The sequence below is a fragment of the Aquarana catesbeiana genome, linkage group LG11 (assembly GCF_042186555.1).
Source record: "Aquarana catesbeiana isolate 2022-GZ linkage group LG11, ASM4218655v1, whole genome shotgun sequence".
Lineage (NCBI taxonomy): Eukaryota > Metazoa > Chordata > Amphibia > Anura > Ranidae > Aquarana > Aquarana catesbeiana.
This window is the reverse complement of record NC_133334.1, coordinates 282690792-282715550: the sequence shown is the minus strand read 5'-3', so window position 1 is coordinate 282715550 and position 24759 is coordinate 282690792. Positions and strand designations below refer to the sequence as shown.

At 46.9% G+C, this 24759-nt stretch overlaps 1 protein-coding gene across 1 annotated transcript in view; it reads right to left on the bottom strand.

Annotated features, from left to right (window-relative positions):
- Positions 1-7003, bottom strand: part of SPIRE2 (spire type actin nucleation factor 2) — an 84305-nt gene extending 77302 nt beyond the window's left edge. Inside the window, exon 1 of the mRNA XM_073605964.1 lies at positions 6707-7003. Coding sequence (XP_073462065.1) covers positions 6707-6950 — 244 coding nt within the window. The 5' untranslated portion in view covers positions 6951-7003. The remainder of the gene's footprint in view (positions 1-6706) is intronic.
- Between the last annotated feature and the right edge of the window lie 17756 nt (positions 7004-24759).

Sequence of the window (24759 nt, the reverse complement as noted above, 5' to 3'; positions counted from 1 at the left end):
TCCCACTGACACCAATGATGGGACACTATTCCTCCCACTGACACCAATGATGGGGCCCTATTCCTCCCACTGACGCCAATGATGAGACACTATTCCTCCCACTAATACCAATGATGGGACACTATTCCTCCCACTAATACCAATGATGGGGCACTATTCCTCCCACTAAAACCAATGATGGGGCACTATTCCTCCCACTGACACCAATGATGAGACACTATTCCTCCCACTGATACCAATGATGGGGCACTATTCCTCCCACTAATACCAATGATGGGGCACTATTCCTCCCACTAATACCAATGATGGGGCACTATTCCTCCCACTGACACCAATGATGGGACACTATTCCTCCCACTGACACCAATGATGGGACACTATTCCTCTCACTAATACCAATGACGGGGGAACTATTCCTTCCACTGACACCAGTGGGTCTGGGAAGGACAAGTGCCCCATCCAGCCCCACTGCTTACAGCCTGGCAAAGTTTACGGCAGGCTGCAGTTGGACGGTGCTGAACACTGTAAGGGCCTTAAATCTGAGCATTCAACCATAGGGTGAGTACATGGATTGGCTACAAGGGCGAGTTCAGAGGGTGGTGATAAATGGGGAGTACTCAGAATGGTCAGGGGTGGGTAGTGGGGTTCCCCAGGGTTCTGTGCTGGGACCAATCCTATTTAATTTGTTCATAAATGACCTGGAGGATGGGATAAACAGTTCAATCCCTGTATTTGCAGACGATACTAAGCTAAGCTAACTACATGGCAAATGAGGTTTAACCACTTAAGGACCGAGCCTCTTTCTGAGATTTGGTGTTTACAAGTTAAAAATAGTTTTTTTGTAGAAAATTACTTAGAACCCCCAAGCATTATATATATATATTTTCTAACACCCTAGAGAATAAAATGGCGGTCGTTGCAATACTTTCTGTCACACCATATTTGCGTAGCGGTCTTGCAAGCACACTTTTTTTTTTGGAAAAAATACACTTTTTTTTAATTAAAAAATAAGACAACAGTAAAGTTAGCCCAATTTTTTTTTATATTGTGAAAGATAATGTTACGCTGAGTAAATTGACTCCCCTAATGTCACGCTTCAAAATTGCGCCCGCTCGTGGAATGGCGACAAACATTTACCCTTAAAAATCTCCATAGACGACGTTTAAAAAATTCTACAGGTTGCATGTTTAGAGTTACAGAGGAGGTCTGGGGCTAGAATTATTGCTCTCGCTCTACCGATCGCGGCGATACCTCACATGTGTGGTTTGAACACCGTTTTCATATGCGGGCGCTGCTCACGTATGCGTTCGCTTCTGCACGCGAGCTCAGCGGGACGGGGTGCATTTAAAAAAAAAATAAATACATTTTCCTATTTATTTTACCTTTTATTTTTTTTTTACACTGTTCTTTAAAAAAAAATGGTGTCACTTTTATTCCTATTACAAAAATGTAAACATCCCTTGTAATAGAAAAAAAGCATGACAGGTCCTCTTTAATATGAGATCTGTGGAGGGTAAAAAAGACTTCAGATCTCATATTTATATTAAAATGTAATAAAACAAATACCCTGCAGTGGTATGGAGATGGGTGGGGGGGCCATCTTCCCCTCCCTCGTCTCCATGCCAAGCCAGGGAAAGGACCCGATGGCCTCCGCCGATACTGACGGCTCCGGTAAGCGGCGGAGGGCACCGAAGAGCAGCGGGGGGGGGGGGGGGGGGGGCCTCTCCCGCCGCCAATAAAAGTGATCTTGCAGCGAATCCGCCGCAGAGACCACTTTTATCTTGAAGCAGACCACCCGCTGAAGAAGAGGATACTGGGGGTTATGGTAGCTGCTGCCATAACAACAGTATTCCTCTTCAAAGTAGCAACGTAAAACGACGACGGGCGGTCCAGGAGAAAAATGTAAAATAATGCATTTGGGTGGTAAAAATATGAATGCAATCTATATACTGGGGGGAGAACCTCTGGGGGGATCTAGGATGGAAAAGGACCTGGGGGTCCTAGTAGATGATAGGCTCAGCAATGACATGCAATGCCAAGCTGCTGCTAACAAAGCAAACAGAATATTGGCATTAAAAGGGGGATCAACTCCAGAGATAAAACGATAATTCTCCCGCTCTACAAGACTCTGGTCCAGCCGCACCTGGAGTATGCAGTCCAGTTCTGGGCACCAGTCCTCAGGAAGGACGTACTGGAAATGGAGCGACTACAAAGAAGGGCAACAAAGATAATAAAGGGTCTGGAGGATCTTAGTTATGAGGAAAGGTTGTGAGCTCTGAACTTATTCTCTCTGGAGAAGAGACGCTTGAGAGGGGATATGATTTCAATTTACAAATACTGTACTGGTGACCCCACAATATATAAATACCGGACTGGTGACCCCACAATATATAAATACCGGACTGGTGACCCCACAATATACAAATACCGGACTGGTGACCCCACAATATACAAATACCACACTGGTGACCCCTCAATATATAAATACCAGACTGGTGACCCCTCAATATATAAATACCAGACTGGTGACCCCACAATATATAAATACCGGACTGGTGACCCCACAATATACAAATACCGGACTGGTGACCCCACAATATACAAATACCGGACTGGTGACCCCACAATATACAAATACCAGACTGGTGACCCCACAATATACAAATACCGGACTGGTGACCCCACAATATATAAATACTGGACTGGTGACCCCACAATATATAAATACCGGACTGGTGACCCCACAATATACAAATACCGGACTGGTGACCCCACAATATATAAATACTGGACTGGTGACCCCACAATAGAGAAATACCGGACTGGTGACCCCACAATATATAAATACCGGACTGGTGACCCCACAATATACAAATACCGGACTGGTGACCCCACAATATATAAATACCGGACTGGTGACCCCACAATATACAAATACCGGACTGGTGACCCCACAATATATAAATACCGGACTGGTGACCCCACAATATATAAATACCGGACTGGTGACCCCACAATAGAGAAATACCGGACTGGTGACCCCACAATATATAAATACCGGACTGGTGACCCCACAATATACAAATACCGGACTGGTGACCCCACAATATACAAATACCGGACTGGTGACCCCACAATATATAAATACCGGACTGGTGACCCCACAATATACAAATACCGGATTGGTGACCCCACAATATATAAATACCGGACTGGTGACCCCACAATATATAAATACCGGACTGGTGACCCCACAATATACAAATACCAGACTGGTGACCCCACAATATACAAATACCAGACTGGTGACCCCACAATATATAAATACCAGACTGGTGACCCCACAATATATAAATACCGGACTGGTGACCCCACAATATATAAATACTGTACTGGTGACCCCACAATATACAAATACCGGACTGGTGACCCCACAATATATAAATACTGTACTGGTGACCCCACAATATACAAATACCGGACTGGTGACCCCACAATAGAGAAATACCGGACTGGTGACCCCACAATATACAAATACCGGACTGGTGACCCCACAATATATAAATACCGGACTGGTGACCCCACAATATACAAATACCGGACTGGTGACCCCACAATATATAAATACCGGACTGGTGACCCCACAATATACAAATACCGGACTGGTGACCCCACAATAGAAATAAAACTTTTTCGCAGAAGAGAGTTTAATAAGACTCGTGGCCACTCATTACAATTAGAAGAAAAGAGGTTTAACCTTAAACTATGTAGAGGGTTCTTTACTGTGAGAGCGGGAAAGATGTGGAATTCCCTTCCACAGGCGGTGGTCTCAGCAGGGAGCATTGATAGCTTCAAGAAATAATCACCTGAATGACAGCAACATACAGGGATATACAATGTAATACTGACATATAATCACACAACATAGGTTGGACTTGTGTCTTTTTTCAACCTCACCTTCTATGTAATACTATGTAATTATATGTATCCCCGTCCAGCCGCAGCCTTCCATAGACTTTGACAGGCTGTAGGGAAGAGTGTCAGGCGCTGTATTTGTCCTTCCCAGACTCAGTAAAGCACAGGGAAGCACACAGAACATAGAGGGCCCCGTATGGAGGGGGCCCCTGAAATCTCTAGGAATGGAATACGCTCTGCATTTTGCTTAGATGTGAATTTTAAGCGATTGGTTTTCTAGAAATGCTCAACATGTGGATTCCCATTGTGTCCCACAATGCCTGACCCCCCCCCGGTGTGGTGACACTTGGGGCCTGAAAAAGATGATGGGCCCCCCTGGGGCGGGATTGGGACTTTCTCGGTCCCTATAGACCAATGGGAGCCCCTGAAAAGGCCAGAAAATGCACCCAGTTTATTGCCTCTCCTGGCAGATATATCACCCTATTTACTAAAACCAGAATGCTCAAACAATGTGACCCCGGGGTAACCCTGGAGTGGGGTGACCCTGGAGTGGGGTGACCCTGGAGTGGGGTGACCCTGGGGTGGAGTGACTCCGGGGTGGGGTGACCCTGGAAGTCCTGACTCAGGAAATCACCTTTTTTATAAAAGTATAAAATTCAAGGGTCTCTGCTATGTCAAGTCATTAGGTCTCTCTTTGGAATAGATTGTAAGCTCTGCAGTCAAAGCTCTGCACTCACCTGGAGTCCCATCTATAGGAATAGATTGTAAGCTCTGCAGCCAAGGAATAGATTGTAAGCTCTGCAGCCAAGGAATGGATTGTAAGCTCTGCAGCCAAGGAATGGATTGTAAGCTCTGCAGCCAAGGAATGGATTGTAAGCTCTGTAGCCAAGGAATAGATTGTAAGCTCTGTAGCCAAGGAATAGATTGTAAGCTCTGTAACCAAGGAATAGATTGTAAGCTCTGTAACCAAGGAATAGATTGTAAGCTCTGTAACCAAGGAATAGATTGTAAGCTCTGTAGCCCTAGGAATGGATTGTAAGCTCTGTAGCCAAGGAATAGATTGTAAGCTCTGTGTCCAAGGAATAGATTGTAAGCTCTGTAGCCTAGGAATAGATTGTAAGCTCTGTAGCCCTAGGAATGGATTGTAAGCTCTGTAGCCAATGAATAGATTGTAAGCTCTGTGTCCAAGGAATAGAATGTAAGCTCTGTAGCCAAGGAATAGAATGTAAGCTCTGTAGCCAAGGAATAGATTGTAAGCTCTGTAGCCAAGGAATAGATTGTAAGCTCTGTGTCCAAGGAATAGATTGTAAGCTCTGTAGCCCTAGGAATAGATTGTAAGCTCTGTAGCCAAGGAATAGATTGTAAGCTCTGTAGCCAAGGAATAGATTGTAAGCTCTGTAGCCCTAGGAATAGATTGTAAGCTCTGTAGCCAAGGAATAGATTGTAAGCTCTGTAGGCAAGGAATAGATTGTAAGCTCTGTAGCCTAGGAATAGATTGTAAGCTCTGTAGCCAAGGAATAGATTGTAAGCTCTGTAACCAAGGAATAGATTGTAAGCTCTGTAACCAAGGAATAGATTGTAAGCTCTGTACCCCTAGGAATAGATTGTAAGCTCTGTACCCCTAGGAATAGATTGTAAGCTCTGTAGCCAAGGAATAGATTGTAAGCTCTGTAGCCAATGAATAGATTGTAAGCTCTGTAGCCTAGGAATAGATTGTAAGCTCTGTAACCAAGGAATAGATTGTAAGCTCTGTACCCCTAGGAATAGATTGTAAGCTCTGTAACCAAGGAATAGATTGTAAGCTCTGTAACCAAGGAATAGATTGTAAGCTCTGTAGCCAAGGAATAGATTGTAAGCTCTGTACCCCTAGGAATAGATTGTAAGCTCTGTAACCAAGGAATAGATTGTAAGCTCTGTAACCAAGGAATAGATTGAAAGCTCTGTACCCCTAGGAATAGATTGTAAGCTCTGTAACCAAGGAATAGATTGTAAGCTCTGTAACCAAGGAATAGATTGTAAGCTCTGTAGCCAAGGAATAGATTGTAAGCTCTGTACCCCTAGGAATAGATTGTAAGCTCTGTACCCCTAGGAATAGATTGTAAGCTCTGTAGCCAAGGAATAGATTGTAAGCTCTGTAGCCAATGAATAGATTGTAAGCTCTGTAGCCAATGAATAGATTGTAAGCTCTGTAGCCTAGGAATAGATTGTAAGCTCTGTAACCAAGGAATAGATTGTAAGCTTTGTAGCCAATGAATAGATTGTAAGCTCTGTAACCAATGAATAGATTGTAAGCTCTGTAACCAATGAATAGATTGTAAGCTCTGTAGCCAAGGAATAGATTGTAAGCTCTGTAGCCAAGGAATAGATTGTAAGCTCTGTAGCCTAGGAATAGATTGTAAGCTCTGTAGCCAAGGAATAGATTGTAAGCTCTGTAGCCTAGGAATAGATTGTAAGCTCTGTAACCAAGGAATAGATTGTAAGCTCTGTAGCCTAGGAATAGATTGTAAGCTCTGTAGCCTAGGAATAGATTGTAAGCTCTGTAGCCAAGGAATAGATTGTAAGCTCTGTAGCCTAGGAATAGATTGTAAGCTCGGTAGCCTAGGAATAGATTGTAAGCTCTGTAGCCAAGGAATAGATTGTAAGCTCTGTAGCCTAGGAATAGATTGTAAGCTCTGTAGCCAAGGAATAGATTGTAAGCTCTGTAGCCTAGGAATAGATTGTAAGCTCTGTAGCCAAGGAATAGATTGTAAGCTCTGTAGCCTAGGAATAGATTGTAAGCTCTTGGACTCACCCGGAGCCGCCAGGGTGACGGTCCCATCCCGGTGCAGTAGTAGTGATGCGGGGTCCCGGATTCGGGCGGTGCTGCTCGGTACACCCGCCGGTCCCTGGCACAGTCCCCGGGCACACTGGTAGCACACGGCCCACGCCTGCTCTTCATTGATTGGCTGATCGTACGACTTCAGCACCCGATCCAGGGACAGCTCCCCCATCCCCCCACCGATCTCCCCGCCACCGCTGCCTGTCTTCCCCGCCATCCGGGCCGCTCCATCACCGGGAACACACCGGACACACAGCCATCCTCCGCCCCGCCCACACCCCGCCCACTACTCCTCCCTCCTACCGGGAACTGTCATCACCCGAGAGGGGGGAGGAGAGGACTGGGATAGGGATCACAGGGGGGGAGGACTGGGATAGGGATCACAGGGGGGGGAGGACTGGGATAGGGATTACAGGGGGGAGGAGAGGACTGGGATAGGGATCACAGGGGGAGGAGAGGACTGGGATAGGGATCACAGGGGGGGAGGAGAGGACTGGGATAGGGATCACAGGGGGGAGGAGAGGAGACTGGGATAGGGATCACAGGGGGGGAGGAGAGGACTGGGATAGGGATCACAGGGGGGGGAGAGGACTGGGATAGGGATCACAGGGGGGGGAGAGAGGACTGGGATAGGGATCACAGGGGGGGAAGAGAGGACTGGGATAGGGATCACAGGGGGGGGAGAGGACTGGGATAGGGATCACAGGGGGGGAAGAGAGGACTGGGATAGGGATCACAGGGGGGGGAGAGGACTGGGATAGGGATCACAGGGGGGGGAGAGGACTGGGATAGGGATCACAGGGGGGGGGAGGACTGGGATAGGGATCACAGGGGGGGAGAGGACTGGGATAGGGATCACAGGGGGGGGGAGAGGACTGGGATAGGGATCACAGGGGGAGAGGACTGGGATAGGGATCACAGGGGGGGAGGACTGGGATAGGGATCACAGGGGGGGGAGGACTGGGATAGGGATTACAGGGGGGAGGAGAGGACTGGGATAGGGATCACAGGGGGAGGAGAGGAGACTGGGATAGGGATCACAGGGGGGGAGGAGAGGACTGGGATAGGGATCACAGGGGGGAGGAGAGGACTGGGATAGGGATCACAGGGGGGAGGAGAGGAGACTGGGATAGGGATCACAGGGGGGGGAGGAGAGGACTCGGATAGGGATCACAGGGGGGAGGAGAGGAGACTGGGATAGGGATCACAGGGGGGGGAGGAGAGGACTCGGATAGGGATCACAGGGGGGAGGAGAGGACTGGGATAGGGATCACAGGGGGGAGGAGAGGAGACTGGGATAGGGATCACAGGGGGGGGAGGAGAGGACTCGGATAGGGATCACAGGGGGGGGGGGAGGACTGGGATAGGGATCACAGGGGGAGGGATCCTGTACTAGGACTATAATAGAAACTGATAGTGGGGATCCTGTGCTGGGACTGATGGAGTGGATCCTATGTTGGGACTGATAGTAGGGATCCTATGTTGGGACTGATAGTAGGGATCCTATGTTGGGACTGATAGTGGGGATCCTATGTTGGGACTGATAGAGGGGATCCTATGTTGGGACTGATAGTGGGGATCCTATGTTGGGACTGATAGTGGGGATCCTATGTTGGGACTGATAGTGGGGATCCTATGTTGGGACTGATAGTGGGGATCCTATGTTGGGACTGATAGTGGGGATCCTATGTTGGGACTGATAGTAGGGATCCTATGTTGGGACTGATAGAGGGGATCCTATGTTGGGACTGATAGAGGGGATCCTATGTTGGGACTGATAGTGGGGATCCTATGTTGGGACTGATAGTGGGGATCCTATGTTGGGACTGATAGTGGGGATCCTATGTTGGGACTGATAGAGGGGATCCTATGTTGGGACTGATAGAGGGGATCCTATGTTGGGACTGATAGTGGGGATCCTATGCTAGGACTGACAGAGGAGGGACAGCCTGTCCCACAGGTGACAGGTGTGTTCTTAGCCCCACCCAGTGCAAAGCTCAGCAGATAAGTCGGTGTGCTTTGGCTGTGTGCCTGGAACCTCACCTTCTCCTCACATATGGCAGGGTATGGTGGAGTATTGCAGGGTATGGGAGGGTATGGTGGGGTATGGGAGGGTATGATGGGGTATGGGAGGGTATGATGGGGTATGGGAGGGTATGGTGGGGTATGGGAGGGTATGATGGGGTATGGGAGGGTATGGGAGGGTATGGTGAGGTATGGGAGGGTATGATGGGGTATGGTGGGGTATAGCAGGGTATGGTGGGGTATGGCAGGGTGTGGTGGAGTATGGCAGGGTATGGGAAAGTATGGTGGGGTATGGGAAGGTATGGCAGGGTATAGTGGGGTGTGGCAGGGTATGGTGGGATGTAGTGGAGTATGGGAGGGTATGGTGGGCTATGGCAGGGTATGGTGGAGTATGGGGGGATATGGGAAAGTGTGGTGGGGTATAGTGGGATGTGGCAGGGTATGGTAGGGTGTGGTGGAGTATGGGAGGGTATGGTGGGGTATAACAGGGTATGGTGGAGTATGGGAGGGTATAACAGGGTATGGCAGGGTATGGTGGAGTATGGCAGGGTATGGTGGGGTATGGAAGGGTATGGTGGAGTACGGCGGGGTATGGTGGAGTACAGCAGGATATGGTGGGGTATGGCAGGGTGTGGCAGGGTATGGAGGAGTATGGTGGGGTATGGTGGAGTATGGTAGGGTATGGTGGTGTATTGCAGGGTATGGTGGAGTATGGCAGGGTATGGTGGGGTAGAACAGGGTATAGTGGAGTATGGGAGGGTATAACAGGGTATGGCGGGGTGTGGCAGGGTATGGTGGGGTATGGCAGGGTGTGGTGGGGTATGGAAGGGTATGGTGGAGTACGGCGGGGTATGGCAGGGTATGGTGGAGTATGGTGGGGTATGGCAGGGTGTGGCGGGGTATGGTGGAGTATGGTAGGGTATGGTGGCGTATGGCAGGGTATGGTGGAGTACGGCGGGGTATGGTAGGGTATGGCAGGGTATGGTGGAGTATGGTGGAGTATGGTAGGGTATGGTGGCGTATGGCAGGGTATGGTGGAGTATGGCAGGCTCGGCACCCAACATGCTGAAAGGGTCATTCCACCCAAAAATCAGCTTTCCATTTCTAGGTGGTGCCCCCTGGCATCATTCTGCGCTCTGTTTCTGGGGGTTCCCGGACCCCTTTATGCATTCCGGCTCCTACAAGCGTCCGAAATAAAACGTTTGCCTGCTGCTTGGGAACACGCATGATTTTGCATGCATTTCCAACCCGTAGTAATGTGAACCTACCTAAGGCCTGTAGAGTACCGGGGAGGTAGAAGAATGTTTCAGCTGCTGGTGTGATCGGCCCATAACGCGTTTCGTCTGCCCTGATGTATTATATAGGAGGGTTCTTCAAAAAGTTCACCCTTCTTTTAACTCTATTGAATATTAAAAAAGTGTGGAAACTTTTTGAAGACCCCTCGTATTTTTTCCTGGACAGGTGGGGCTCACCTGTGAGAGGAGAAATTTTTATTCCTGCGGGTTTTATTTAGAAGAAATAATAAAAAAGTATAAAAAAAAAGGAATTCTCTCAATTTTTTTCCCAATGTATCATTCACATCATTTGCACACCCAATCACTCCTCACTGCCTGTAAAATGCCTCCTAAAATCATTCTGAAAGTGGCAATTCAGCCCCATGTCTAAGCCTTAGTCTCCCCCGGGGGGTATGTAATGTGGTAACAATGCAGGTGCAATATTGGGGGACTCATGGCACCTAATCACAGGAAGTGGCTGAACAAGGACCTCCATGGGAAGGTCCCTGGGGACCATTTGAATAGAATGAGGTGAAGAAGAGTAACAACTTGTCCAATAATAGTTACACATTCCTTCCTCCATGAAATGTCGGAGATCGGGGCGTAGCGCACTTCCTATAAATATCCCGTTATGTAACCAAATGATAAGTCTTGGCAGGATGGGGACACGCCGGGGACCTTGCAACATCCAAGGATGAATCTGCAACTTTTCTAATCATCAGGAAACAATGTGAATGTTCCCCACAGCTGGGAGGAGGGACTTATTTCAAGGATTTGTTCAAGTTTTTACAACTTAATATTGATACAATGAGAAGGGAAATGTCTCAGTTCAATGACCCCATAAATCAACTTTCCCGACTTAGGGATCCTCTGCAAATAATTCCTCTATCTACAACTCGTGATATAACAGTGTGATGGGAAGAATGTTCCTTACATTGGTGATCAGTGAGAAGAATGTCCCTTACATTGGTGATCAGTGAGAAGAATGTTCCTTACATTGGTGATCAGTGAGAAGAATGTCCCTTACATTGGTGATCAGTGAGAAGAATGTTCCTTACATTGGTGATCAGTGAGAAGAATGTTCCTTACGTTGGTGATCAGTGAGAAGAATGTTCCTTACATTGGTGATCAGTGAGAAGAATGTTCCTTACATTGGTGATCAGTGAGAAGAATGTCCCTTACATTGGTGATCAGTGAGAAGAATGTTCCTTACATTGGTGATCAGTGAGAAGAATGTTCCTTATGTTGGTGATCAGTGAGAAGAAGGTTCCTTACGTTGGTGATCAGTGCGAAGAATGTTCCTTACATTGGTGATCAGTGAGAAGAATGTTCCTTATGTTGGTGATCAGTGAGAAGAAGGTTCCTTACGTTGGTGATCAGTGAGAAGAATGTTCCTTACATTGGTGATCAGTGGGAAGAATGTTCCTTACGTTGGTGATCAGTGAGAAGAATGTTCCTAACATTGGTGATCAGTGGGAAGAATGTTCCTTACATTGGTGATCAGTGAGAAGAATGTTCCTAACATTGGTGATCAGTGAGAAGAATGTTCCTTACATTGGTGATCAGTGAGAAGAATGTTCCTTACATTGGTGATCAGTGAGAAGAATGTTCCTTACATTGGTGATCAGTGAGAAGAATGTTCCTTACATTGGTGATCAGTGAGAAGAATGTTCCTTACATTGGTGATCAGTGAGAAGAATGTTCCTAACATTGGTGATCAGTGAGAAGAATGTTCCTTACATTGGTGATCAGTGAGAAGAATGTTCCTTACATTGGTGATCAGTGAGAAGAATGTTCCTTACATTGGTGATCAGTGAGAAGAATGTTCCTTACATTGGTGATCAGTGAGAAGAATGTCCCTTACATTGGTGATCAGTGGGAAGAATGTTCCTTACGTTGGTGATCAGTGAGAAGAATGTTCCTTACGTTGGTGATCAGTGGGAAGAATGTTCCTTACGTTGGTGATCAGTGAGAAGAATGTTCCTTACGTTGGTGATCAGTGGGAAGAATGTTCCTTACATTGGTGATCAGTGAGAAGAATGTCCTTACATTGGTGATCAGTGAGAAGAATGTTCCTTACATTGGTGATCAGTGAGAAGAATGTTCCTTATGTTGGTGATCAGTGAGAAGAAGGTTCCTTATGTTGGTGATCAGTGAGAAGAATGTTCCTTACGTTGGTGATCAGTGGGAAGAATGTTCCTTACGTTGGTGATCAGTGAGAAGAATGTTCCTTACATTGGTGATCAGTGAGAAGAATGTTCCTTACATTGGTGATCAGTGAGAAGAATGTTCCTTACATTGGTGATCAGTGAGAAGAATGTTCCTTACATTGGTGATCAGTGAGAAGAATGTTCCTTACATTGGTGATCAGTGGGAAGAATGTTCCTTACATTGGTGATCAGTGAGAAGAATGTTCCTTACATTGGTGATCAGTGAGAAGAATGTTCCTTACATTGGTGATCAGTGCGAAGAATGTTCCTTTCCTTACATTGGTGATCAGTGAGAAGAATGTTCCTTACATTGGTGATCAGTGAGAAGAATGTTCCTTACATTGGTGATCAGTGAGAAGAATGTTCCTTACATTGGTGATCAGTGAGAAGAATGTTCCTTACATTGGTGATCAGTGAGAAGAATGTTCCTTACATTGGTGATCAGTGAGAAGAATGTTCCTTACATTGGTGATCAGTGAGAAGAATGTTCCTTACATTGGTGATAAGTGAGAAGAATGTTCCTTACGTTGGTGATCAGTGCGAAGAATGTTCCTTTCCTTACATTGGTGATCAGTGAGAAGAATGTTCCTTACATTGGTGATCAGTGAGAAGAATGTTCCTTACGAAAAATATCTCAAGCTCTGTCAGATTGGATGGAGAACGTCTGTGAACAGCAATTTTCAAGTCTTGCCACAGATTCTCAATGGGATTTAGGTCTGGACTGTGACTGGGCCATTCTAACACATGAATATGCTTTGATCTAAACCATTCCATTGTAGCTCTGGCTGGATGTTTCGGGTCGTTGTCCTGCTGGAAGGTGAACCTCCCCCCAGTCTCAAGTCTTTTGTAGACTCTAACAGGTTTTCTTCTAAGATTGTCCTGTATTTGTCTCCATCCATCTTCCCATCAACTCTGACCAGCTTCCCTGTCCCTGCTGAAGAAAACCATCCCCACCACATGATGCTGCCACCACCATGTTTCACGGTGGGGATGGTGTGTTCAGGGTGATGTGCGGTGTTAGTTTTCCCCCACACATAGTGTTTTGCTTTTAGGCCAAAAAGTTAAATTTTATGGCTTTCAGAGTTCAGCTCTGAAGGAGCCAAACTAAAGCTATCACAATGTGGTGCATACTAGCACATTATGGCGCAGACCTGCAGGGGGTAGATTCTTTTTTTTTTTTTTTTACAGTTTTTTTTATAATAATTTAAAGTGGTAGTAAACCACGGCTGGCAAAAAAAAAAAAAAAAAATCCCCAGAAAAAAAAAAAAAAAAAATAAATCCCCTGCAAAGGCAATGGCATAATGTGCTAGTATGCATTGCAGGGCTTCCATCTTCACCCGGTCTTCCTTCCAGGTTTGCGGGCTCTGGCTGTATGAGCGGCCGGGGCCCTGATGATGTCACTCCCGCGCATGTGCAAGAGCCCCCGGCTGCGGCACAAAGCCCTGAAGGTCCGGCACGCTATGCCAAACCTTCAGAGCACATAGACCAGTGACGTCACCAGCTGCTTCCCTTGGGAATATCTCCTAAATATCGCAAGTTTAGGAGATCGTCAATGTACCTATTATAGGCCTAAGTCCAAAGTCCAGGATTTTACTAGATACAAGGGTATTAAAGAGAACCCCGGGGGAGTGAAGTTCCTCTTTAATATGAACAATGTATTGGATGGCCAGACAAGTGATTGCAGTTCTATATGAGTTTGCCCCACACCCCCATGATACTCCAGTTTATTAGCATGCGCAGTGGCTTTCTGCTGATCTTCTTGCTCTGGAAAGACGGATAGTAAGAAACAAACTTCCCATGAACACATTTTTCCTTCCCCCGGCCTTCCACAACCTTCTGGTCCCAGAAAACAAAGATGAAGGAAACGACGTGACTTGAAAAGTTCCCATGCCGGTACAATGGGAGTCTGTGCTCGCCATCCCAGAACGTGGATATGGGGCCAACCAGCAAAGACTGAGACCCTGTTCTCTGGTCGGATCTCATTTCATGTAAAATGAGTCCTCCTCATTGCTGGTCCCACCAGACCCCAGACAAAGGGAGATCAGAAAAGTGGGAAAACAGGATCCCCCGGTGCCCTTTGTCTTCTGCTGTGCTGAAAGGCTGAACAAAGCTCGGCCCCAATGACTTCAATTACATCAAATCCTATGAGCCCCGAGGAGGAAGTGCTGAGGAATTCATCATCCGACTATTACAATCCAATGGAATCCTCCGTAATACACTAATCAGCACCTGAGATTTTACAACGCAGGACTACATTCATTATCTGACTGCTGATCATTCACTAACCAACGTGTCACCTAATATGGAAATATATATGTCTACAGGAAATACACAAACTACTTGCAGCATTTTTCAAATCTTGGAGATCGTTAATACACCTCCCACATTCCTGAAATGATAAAGCGGGACACCTTTTAGCACATAGTGGGGCGGATTTACTAAAGGCAAATAGACTTTGCAGCCTGCAAGAGCCGTCGTTCCACAGATTAGTAAATGAGCAGAATCTCTGCTGACTTCCATCATCCAATCAGGTGCAAGCAAAAATGCTGTTTTTTTTTTTGTTTTTCTTTTTTTTGCATGTGATTGGGTATTCTTTCAAAAAAGAAGCTTCCCCTCTTTTACTAAACTTTGGAGCCTCTGCCCTTTGCAATGTACACAGTCTATTTGCCTTTAGTAAATCAACCCCAGTATGTAGGCGAAGGAAACGTCCCCAATATGGCAAGAGGTATACAAACCAAAAAGATCTAATATGCAGAATATGATTGGCTAAACCTCTATATTTAACATGACCCTGTGCTGATACTCTTTCTACTAGATTAACCATTTCTTTTCTTTTTTGCTTCCTCGCTGATTTTATACTCATGCTGTGTATTTAGCTAGGATAGCATGTTCTGTACGCTCTGACTTTTCTTCCTTTTTATTTATTTTTTTTGTTTCCTTTACCTTGCCTATTTGACCTGTGTTATATATGAAAATGCTCAATAAATATATATATATATTTTTTAAACTCATCTTTTCCTTTTTATTGGCTTATCAAAGTAAAAAAATGTGGTAATCTAGAGGTATTGGTGTGCACAGCCTTTTGTATTAGGGTGTGCACCCAGAGCACAAACACACATGCGTATAAATCAGCAGAGCAGAGATTGGGGCCAGTAGGGCAGTGGACAGTGTCAGAAGTTTTTTTTTAATTATTTTTTACAATTTTATTTTTGTAATTATTTTTTACAATTTTTTTTTATTTTATTATTTTTTAAAAATGTTATTTTTGTAATTATTTTTTACAATAATTTTTTGTAATTATTTTTTACAATAAGTTTTTGTTATTTTTATTATTTTTTACAATTTTATTTTTGTAATGATTTTTAACTTTTTTTTTGTTATTTTATTTTTTTTTTTTTCAATTTTATTTTTGTAATTATTTTTTACAATTTTTATTTTATTTTTTACAATTTTATTTTTGTAATTATTTTTTTTCAAATTTTTTTAGGAGCCCCGTTGGGGGGGGGGCTTTGGTGAAATATCAAGGGTCACTCTAAACAGACCCCTGATGTCTCATAAACAAACATAGTTTACTATGCTTCAGTTAAAGTGGTTGTAAACCCCCCTGAGACATTTTTAAATATAGGTAAGCCTATAATAAGGCTTACCTATACGTACTGAAAATATCTACCTTGTAGTGCGCCGATGAGGTCATCAGCACATGCGCAGTGAAGAAACGGCCCTCCCGTGATGTTTCTTCCCCAGCGTGTGCCGTGACGTCACACGGCTCCTGGCTAGTCACAGAGCCCGAGTTTGCGGCCCTGAAAGGGAGAGGGGCGAAGAAGGATGCTTCCATTAGCGGGGACATCACGGGCATCGTTTGCAGGTAAGTGCCACATAATGGGCTAATATGCGATGCATACTAGCCCATTATGCTTTTACTTTGCAGGGGAATAAAGAGGAAGTAAAACCCATCAGGGTTTATTTCCTCTGTAGGAATGAACACAGGAGCGATCGGTATAGATCACTCGATGTGTTCATCCAGAAAAGGAAGGGGTGAATGAAATATTTACCAGCCCCTTTCCCAGCTCTCCATCCTGAAACGTCCCCCGCAGCAGCTGGCGGGACAGGTGAGGAGGGAAGCTGGCAGCACTGCAGGGAGGAGACAGGAGGGGCCAGGAAGCAGGGGCAATCAGGACTGCATGGGGGTGATTAGGGTGTGCCCAGGCACACCCAGCACACCCTGTGCGCATGCCTCTGTCTAGAGGTTGGGCAAAAATGTTCAGTGCAGCGTAAGACTCTTGGTAGTAAAATAGTACATTTTATATAGAGATGTATATATCAGTCCAAAAAGAGGACAACTGAGACTCCATGAGGGATTTGGTCCCAGAAGAAGGGCAGTCCCTCTAAATAAGAGACAGTTGGGAGCTCCGGTATGTATTGGGTCTGAATGGAACACCTACCACAAGATGACCACCTCCTCCCGTGTGAATACGGCAATCTGACCCTAAAGAAATGTGCCAACTATCCCTCGTTTGGAACCAAATCCATCTTTTCCTTTCAGTTGGCCATCTTTTGGTCTCTATAAATGAATTAAGGTGGTAGTAAAGTCCAATTAAAGTGGTAGTAAAGTCCAATTAAAGTGGTAGTAAAGTCCAATTTGTACCTTTTACCTACAGGTAAGTCTATAGTAAGGCTGACTTGTAGGTTCAGGGAATATCTTGAAATGTGTAGGAGTTATTCACATGAGGTGACGTCTCCCACGCAAATGCCCTCTGAAGGGACGGCATACCCGACTCCCGCCTGCATGTGCGGGGGATGATGTCATTGCCGCTCAGCCATTCGTAGAGCTGGAGCCCCCAAACCTGAAAAGGAAGACCGGGTGAAGATGGAAGCCCTCTCAGCGGACGGCTTCGTTTTAAGGTAATTTTGCCATAATGTGCTAGTATGGGGCCCTCCTGTATGGGGCTCGGGTCCCATCAGTTAAACAGAGGGGGGTGGCCTAGGCAGCTTTTTGGTGCAGGCAGTTTCCCCTCACTGCAGCATCTCCTCTCCCTCCTGCGAACTGTCAGGGGGAGCCACAGGGGGATCAGTTTAAAGGAATGTCCCCTCCACCGCTCTGATCACCCCCTCCCCCTCTCCAGTATCCCCTTTCATCCCCAGCTTTGACCCCCCCACCGTGTTTACTATGCTTTAGTTTGTGAATGACCAGGGAGCATCTATATAGAGTGCTTCCTGTTCAATCGTTCTGTAGCAGCTGAGGCTGCAGAGAAAGGATTGGGGGATTTGTGTCCTCAATCACTCCTCTTAAGAGAGAAATCAGGGATCTGTTTAGAACCCTGATATTTCACCCCCTCCCAGGCTATTACAAATAAAAAAAAAAAAAAGTAATTGTAAAAAAACCCACATAATTAGGGCTCATTCACAGAGGTACTCGGACCACGTGTGGTTTGTTCATGTGGCTGGAGCCGTGTTCGGGGTCGTACACCCGCACCCACACACCCACCTGAGCTGGGGGGGAGGGGCCCTGTCAGGTACGCTGTAGGGGGGCCCCATGATTTCTAACAGCGGCCCTACATCGTACTAATTGTACTAATTGTAATTTATGTCCCTTGTGCTGATTTTTATGTTTATAATTCAGACTAAATTTATCCTTTAACTTTGACTTCTATCCAAGTAATTGTGTGATAAAGCCGTGTCCCGTGTTGATGGGCTGAGCGCTGTGATCTCATCGCTGATACAATCTGTACAAAGGTTCATGAAGAGCCATAAAAAGTCAATTCACGTGCTTTAAAAATATGGAAAAGCTGCATAAAGCGCAAAGTCCAGAGCGCAGCCAATACGAGTACATGCAAGCCACACTTTTTATTACCGGAGATAATATAACAGATTATTGTGGCAAACGGCACCTTGTATGTTCTCTGCGGGGGGGCCATAAAAATGGGCACCGGATCAGACTGCCCTGGTGACCATTGGAAGGGACCAAAAAGAGATGACAAGCAGGGGGAGATTTACTAAAACTGGAGCACACAGAGACTGGTGCAGCTCTGCGTGGCAGCCAATCAGCTTCCAGGTTTAAGTGCAAATCTGATGTGATTTCACTATGCGATTTCTGTTGTGGCGGGTTCCAATTTAATACAATTTCTGAGGGGACTGGTCATAGCTAAAGATTCAATTTGCACCGCACCCCCCCCCCCCCCCCTAGACTCGCACAGGACCCTTTTTTTTAACAGGATCAAAATTGCACACTGCATCGATGTGAATGGCAGCTGGTGCTCCATAATTAGTGGGATTAGTGCTCGATAATTCGGGGTCTTGTGCTCAATAATTAGGGGAATGGTGCTCCATAATTCGGGGACTGGTGCTCCATAATTCGGGGACTGGTGCTCCATAATTCGGGGACTGGTGCTCCATAATTCGGGGACTGGTGCTCCATAATTCGGGGTCTGGTGCTTGATAAATCGGGGACTGGTGCTCCATAATTCGGGGTCTGGTGCTTGATAATTCGGGGGCTGGTGCTCGATTATTCGGGGTCTGGTGCTCCATAATTCGGGGGCTGGTGCTCAATAATTCGGGGTCTGGTGCTCCATAATTCGGGGTCTGGTGCTCCATAATTCGGGGACTGGTGCTCCATAATTCGGGGACTGGTGCTTGATAAATCGGGGACTGGTGATTGATAATTCGGGGGCTGGTGCTTGATAAATCGGGGACTGGTGATTGATAATTCGGGGGCTGGTGCTTGATAATTCGGGGGCTGGTGCTCGATTATTCGGGGTCTGGTGCTCCATAATTCGGGGACTGGTGCTTGATAAATCGAGGACTGGTGCTTGATAATTCGGGGGCTGGTGCTCGATTATTCGGGGTCTGGTGCTCCATAATTCGGGGACTGGTGCTTGATAAATCGAGGACTGGTGCTTGATAATTCGGGGGCTGGTGCTCGATTATTCGGGGTCTGGTGCTCAATAATTCGGGGTCTGGTGCTCCATAATTCGGGGACTGGTGCTCCATAATTCGGGGTCTGGTGCTTGATAAATCGGGGACTGGTGCTCCATAATTCGGGGTCTGGTGCTTGATAATTCGGGGGCTGGTGCTCGATTATTCGGGGTCTGGTGCTCCATAATTCGGGGACTGGTGCTTGATAAATCGAGGACTGGTGCTTGATAATTCGGGGGCTGGTGCTCGATTATTCGGGGTCTGGTGCTCAATAATTCGGGGTCTGGTGCTCCATAATTCGGGGACTGGTGCTCCATAATTCGGGGTCTGGTGCTTGATAAATCGGGGACTGGTGCTCCATAATTCGGGGGCTGGTGCTCAATAATTCGGGGTCTGGTGCTCCATAATTCGGGGTCTGGTGCTCCATAATTCGGGGACTGGTGCTCCATAATTCGGGGACTGGTGCTTGATAAATCGGGGACTGGTGATTGATAATTCGGGGGCTGGTGCTTGATAAATCGGGGACTGGTGATTGATAATTCGGGGGCTGGTGCTTGATAATTCGGGGGCTGGTGCTCGATTATTCGGGGTCTGGTGCTCCATAATTCGGGGACTGGTGCTTGATAAATCGAGGACTGGTGCTTGATAATTCGGGGGCTGGTGCTCGATTATTCGGGGTCTGGTGCTCAATAATTCGGGGTCTGGTGCTCCATAATTCGGGGACTGGTGCTCCATAATTCGGGGTCTGGTGCTCCATAATTCGGGGACTGGTGCTCCATAATTCGGGGTCTGGTGCTCCATAATTCGGGGACTGGTGCTCCATAATTCGGGGACTGGTGCTCCATAATTCGGGGACTGGTGCTCCATAATTCGGGGACTGGTGCTCCATAATTCGGGGTCTGGTGCTCCATAATTCGGGGACTGGTGCTCCATAATTCGGGGACTGGTGCTCCATAATTCGGGGACTGGTGCTTGATAATTCAGGGTCTGGTGCTTGATAGTTCGGGGGCTGAAAATTGGCAAAAGTAGCGCAAATTGGTGTGTCACCGCAAAGTCGGTTCCATTGCTGACAATAAGGTGCGACTTGTCATGCGATTTGACCTGTGAAAGTCGCACACAGTGTGAATGGGGACTTATTGTCAAAGCCTAACTGAAGAAGCTGATATTAAAAGCCGATTGGTTACTATGCACAGCTGCACCAGATTCTGCACTCCCCAGTTTAATAAATCCCGCTCTATGTCCAACTATTCCCAAAAATGTCCCCTCCCCCTCCTCCTACCTACTATACATAACAAAAGATCGGTATACTGACCTTGGTTTAATCCCCCTCTGTCCGTTCACACGATCCTGCGTCCTGGGCCGATCATCGCAGATAAACGCTCCATGCACGATTAAAAGCGATTAGCTACAAGTTGCGTCAGCTTTGCCGCGGTATGTAAACATCCCTGTCCGCTGCCTACTGCAGCTTAAAGGGGGGCAAAATGCAGCTCAACCCCAAACATTGCTGCCTCCCAACCACAAGTCTAAACAACGCCTGATAGAAGATTTGGGGGGATTCTTGGAGTTGCACTTTAAGGCGGGGTTCACACTGCCGCAAACACAGACATCGCATGTAATTCGCACCGCATTGCTGTGCACATCACATGCGATGCGAATTTATCTATACAGTTTGGCTGAATTCGTATCGCATGGTACAGGACCCTATTTTTTGGTCCAGACTGGAAACGGATCGGATGGCTCTTCACACTCATGTGATCCGATTCCTGTACTATTTCACAGTTCGCACTGCGATCTGCGGACCGATCTGGGGGCGTCATTAGTTTTTACATTGACACCCGCAGCGGTTCGCAGATGTCAGTGTAAACCGTCTGCGATTCAGGTGCGATGCGGGAGATCCGCGCAGGATTCGCAGGGTTTCCCGCAGCGCCCCGGGGTGAACCCAGTCTAAACCTCTTGTCATGACGTTCCCTACTTGGGACAATGTATCAGCTCACATTCCTCCTAATGGTTATTATCGGTAACAATGTGTCAATATTTGGCTTGCAGTGACAGGTACTCATTAATGGGGAGGTGCAGACATCCCGTGCGCTCTGTGTTTGTTCTACAAATGATCTCATATGATGATCTTATATCGGATGTGGAATCTCTGACCTCTCCGCTCAGATATTTACCATCATGATGTCATAATGACCTGGAGGTGACATTGTTCTATTACGACAGATGTGTGACATCATAGTGAAGGGGCAATGTTCTGAGTGATCCAATCCTTGTACTGGGGGGTCCAATCCTTGTACTGGGGTGTCCAATCCTTGTACTGGGGGGGTCCAATCCTTGTACTGGGGGGGGGTCCAATCCTTGTACTGGGGTGTCCAATCCTTGTACTGGGGTGTCCAATCCTTGTACTGGGGGGTCCAATCCTTGTACTGGGGGGGTCCAATCCTTGTACTGGGCGGGTCCAATTCTTGTACTGGGGGGGTCCAATCTTTGTACTGGGGGGGTCCAATCCTTGTACTGGGGGGGTCCAATCCTTGTACTGGGGGGTCCAATCCTTGTACTGGGGGGTACCAATCCTTGTACTGGGGGGGTCCAATCCTTGTACTGGGGGGGGTCCAATCCTTGTACTGGGGGGGGTCCAATCCTTGTACTGGGGGGGGGTCCAATCCTTGTACTGGGGGGGTCCAATTCTTGTACTGGGGGGGTCCAATCTTTGTACTGGGGGGGTCCAATCCTTGTACTGGGGGGGTCCAATCCTTGTACTGGGGGGGTCCAGGGGCTCGGAGCGATCGATGTACCCGGGAGTATAAATCCTGAGTGTGACACTTCGATGATGTCATCTTCATACACATGGTGGATATCAACGGGAAGCTGAGACATAATACAGGACTGAGGAGTAGATGGAATGAAGACAAAGGATCACTTTTATTAAACCCAAAACCAAACATTTATTATATTGCAGCTCACCAACTCTTAGATGTGACGGCTGCATTTGTTTTCTTTTTTTAGACTTTCTTTCCTTTATTTGCACCTGGTGATCCTGCCAGTAAGTCTGTTGTTTTTCAACAGAAGAAGCGTTCCTGCAGACAGGGCCAGTGCTTAGACTATTTTGCACCCTAGGCAAGACCAGTTACTTGCACCCCCCCCCCCAAGAAAAATACACCTTAACCGCCTGCCAACCGTCAAATAAAGGAGGAGGCGTTGCAGCTCTCGTTCTAGGACGACGACATATGACGTTGTCCCAGAACGGACGATCTCAAGCGCCCACACGGGGGGCTTGGGGGGAGTGTGTGCGCAGCGTTGCTAGGACACGTGGCGACCCCCGATCTCTGTAAAGAGCCGCACCTGCGGCTCTTTAACCATGTGATCGGCTGTGTCCAATCACAACCGGTCACATGTAAACACGGAAATGCCGGTAATCAGCTCTCATCGCCTCACACTGGCAGAGTGTGTGGTGAGGAGAGCCGATCAGCAGCATCTCCTCACAGGTGACATCCAGACATGTAATCAGTGCCCTGATTACAATAAAGTGCCACCATTCAGTGCCCATTATTGATGCCCATCAGTGCCTCCTCATCAGAGCCCATCAGTGCTGCCTATCTGTGCCACCTATCAGTGCTGCCCATCAGTGCCCATCAGTGATGCCTATTAGTGCCTCGTCATCAGAGCCCATCAGTGAAGGAGAAAAATTACTTATTTACAAAATTTACTGACAGAAACTAAGAAAAACTTTTTTTTTTTAATTCAAAATTTTCTTTTTTTTTGTTTGTTTTTTTGTAAAAAATAAAAAACGTAGCAATGATTAAATACCACCAGAAGAAAAACAAAGCTCTATTTGTGGGGGAAAAAAATGCTAAAAATGTCACATGGTGTCAGTGTAGCATGACCGCTCAATTGTCATTCAAAATATGACGGCGTAGGTTGGTGTCATCCCTTCTGACGTCTTCTCCACGCCTCGAGGTCGGAGCGGAGCAACTCGCCGGGGTTCATTCCTCAGGGTTCAAGCACAAGCTAAGAATACACATTGCAGGATGCCGCTATGGAGGGGGGCGGAGCCGGGGATTTCCTGATTGGCCGGTCTGTGGGGGACGCGATCGCTCTGCTGGTGATGAAAAGTCGTCTTCTCTGTCAGGATGTTAAATCATTTTTTTTGTTTTTGGTCATTGGCAGCTGAAATACTAAAGTGAGATTTTATAAATTAATATTGAATTAAATCTTTATTATCCACGTCCAGCTCAGACAATTCTGACAATTCTCTCCTAAAATCATCATTCTTTTTCCTAGAAAATGACTTAGAACCCCCAAACATTATACATATATTATCCCCTAAATGTGCGCCGTTCAGGAGACATTTACTTTAGCAGCGCTGGGGATGTGACCAGCGCATGCGCAGTGCGCTCTCAGTGGATGGCGTGAATGCGCGGGACTGACATTGATGCGGCTCGGCCAATCACATGACGGCTGCCTGTAAACCTGGAAGGAAGGCCTGGTGAAGATAAAAGGTGTGTCAGCCACACCCCCAACATTCTGAGATGGGAATGAGGGACACCTATCAGAAAAAGTATGCAGGCATAGGACACACCCCTTGCCACGCCCCCTTAAAGGAGAATTGTACAAAAAAACAAGATTGGTGAAACCCACAAGTGCTTTTTTTTACCACTAATATTCCTTTATATCGGCTTTTGGAATTTACAAATGTAGCAATTTACAGATCAGATGAAAGGTTTAGTGCTGGGAAACACTTTATGATAGATAAAAAGTACATTTTATATATATCTCTATAGATCAGACCAACATGAGGGACAAATGAGGAGGAATGAGGGACAGAGGGACATTGCTCCAAATCAGGGACAGTCCCTCCAAATCAGGGACACTCCCTCCAAATCATGGACAGTGCCTCCAAATCAGGGACACTCCCTCCAAATCAGGGACACTCCCTCCAAATCAGGGACACTCCCTCCAAATCAGGTACACTCCCTCCAAATCCGGGACACTCCCTCTAAATCAGGGACAGTCCCTCCAAATCAGGGACACTCCCTCCAAATCAGGGACACTCCCTCCAAATCAGGTACACTCCCTCCAAATCCGGGACACTCCCTCCAAATCAGGGACAGTCCCTCCAAATCAGGAACACTCCCTCCAAATCCGGGACACTCCCTCCAAATCAGGGACACTCCCTCCAAATCAGGGACAGTCCCTCCAAATCAGGTACACTCCCTCCAAATCCGGGACACTCCCTCCAAATCAGGGACACTCCCTCCAAATCAGGGACAGTCCCTCCAAATCCAAGACACTCCCTCCAAATCAGGTACACTCCCTCCAAATCAGGGACACTCCCTCCAAATCCAAGACACTCCCTCCAAATCAGGTACACTCCCTCCAAATCAGGAACACTCCCTCCAAATCAGGGACAGTCCCTCCAAATCCAGGACACTCCCTCCAAATCCGGGACACTCCCTCCAAATCAGGGACAGTCCCTCCAAATCAGGTACACTCCCTCCAAATCCGGGACACTCCCTCCAAATCAGGGACAGTCCCTCCAAATCAGGAACACTCCCTCCAAATCAGGGACACTCCCTCCAAATCTGGGACACTCCCTCCAAATCAGGGA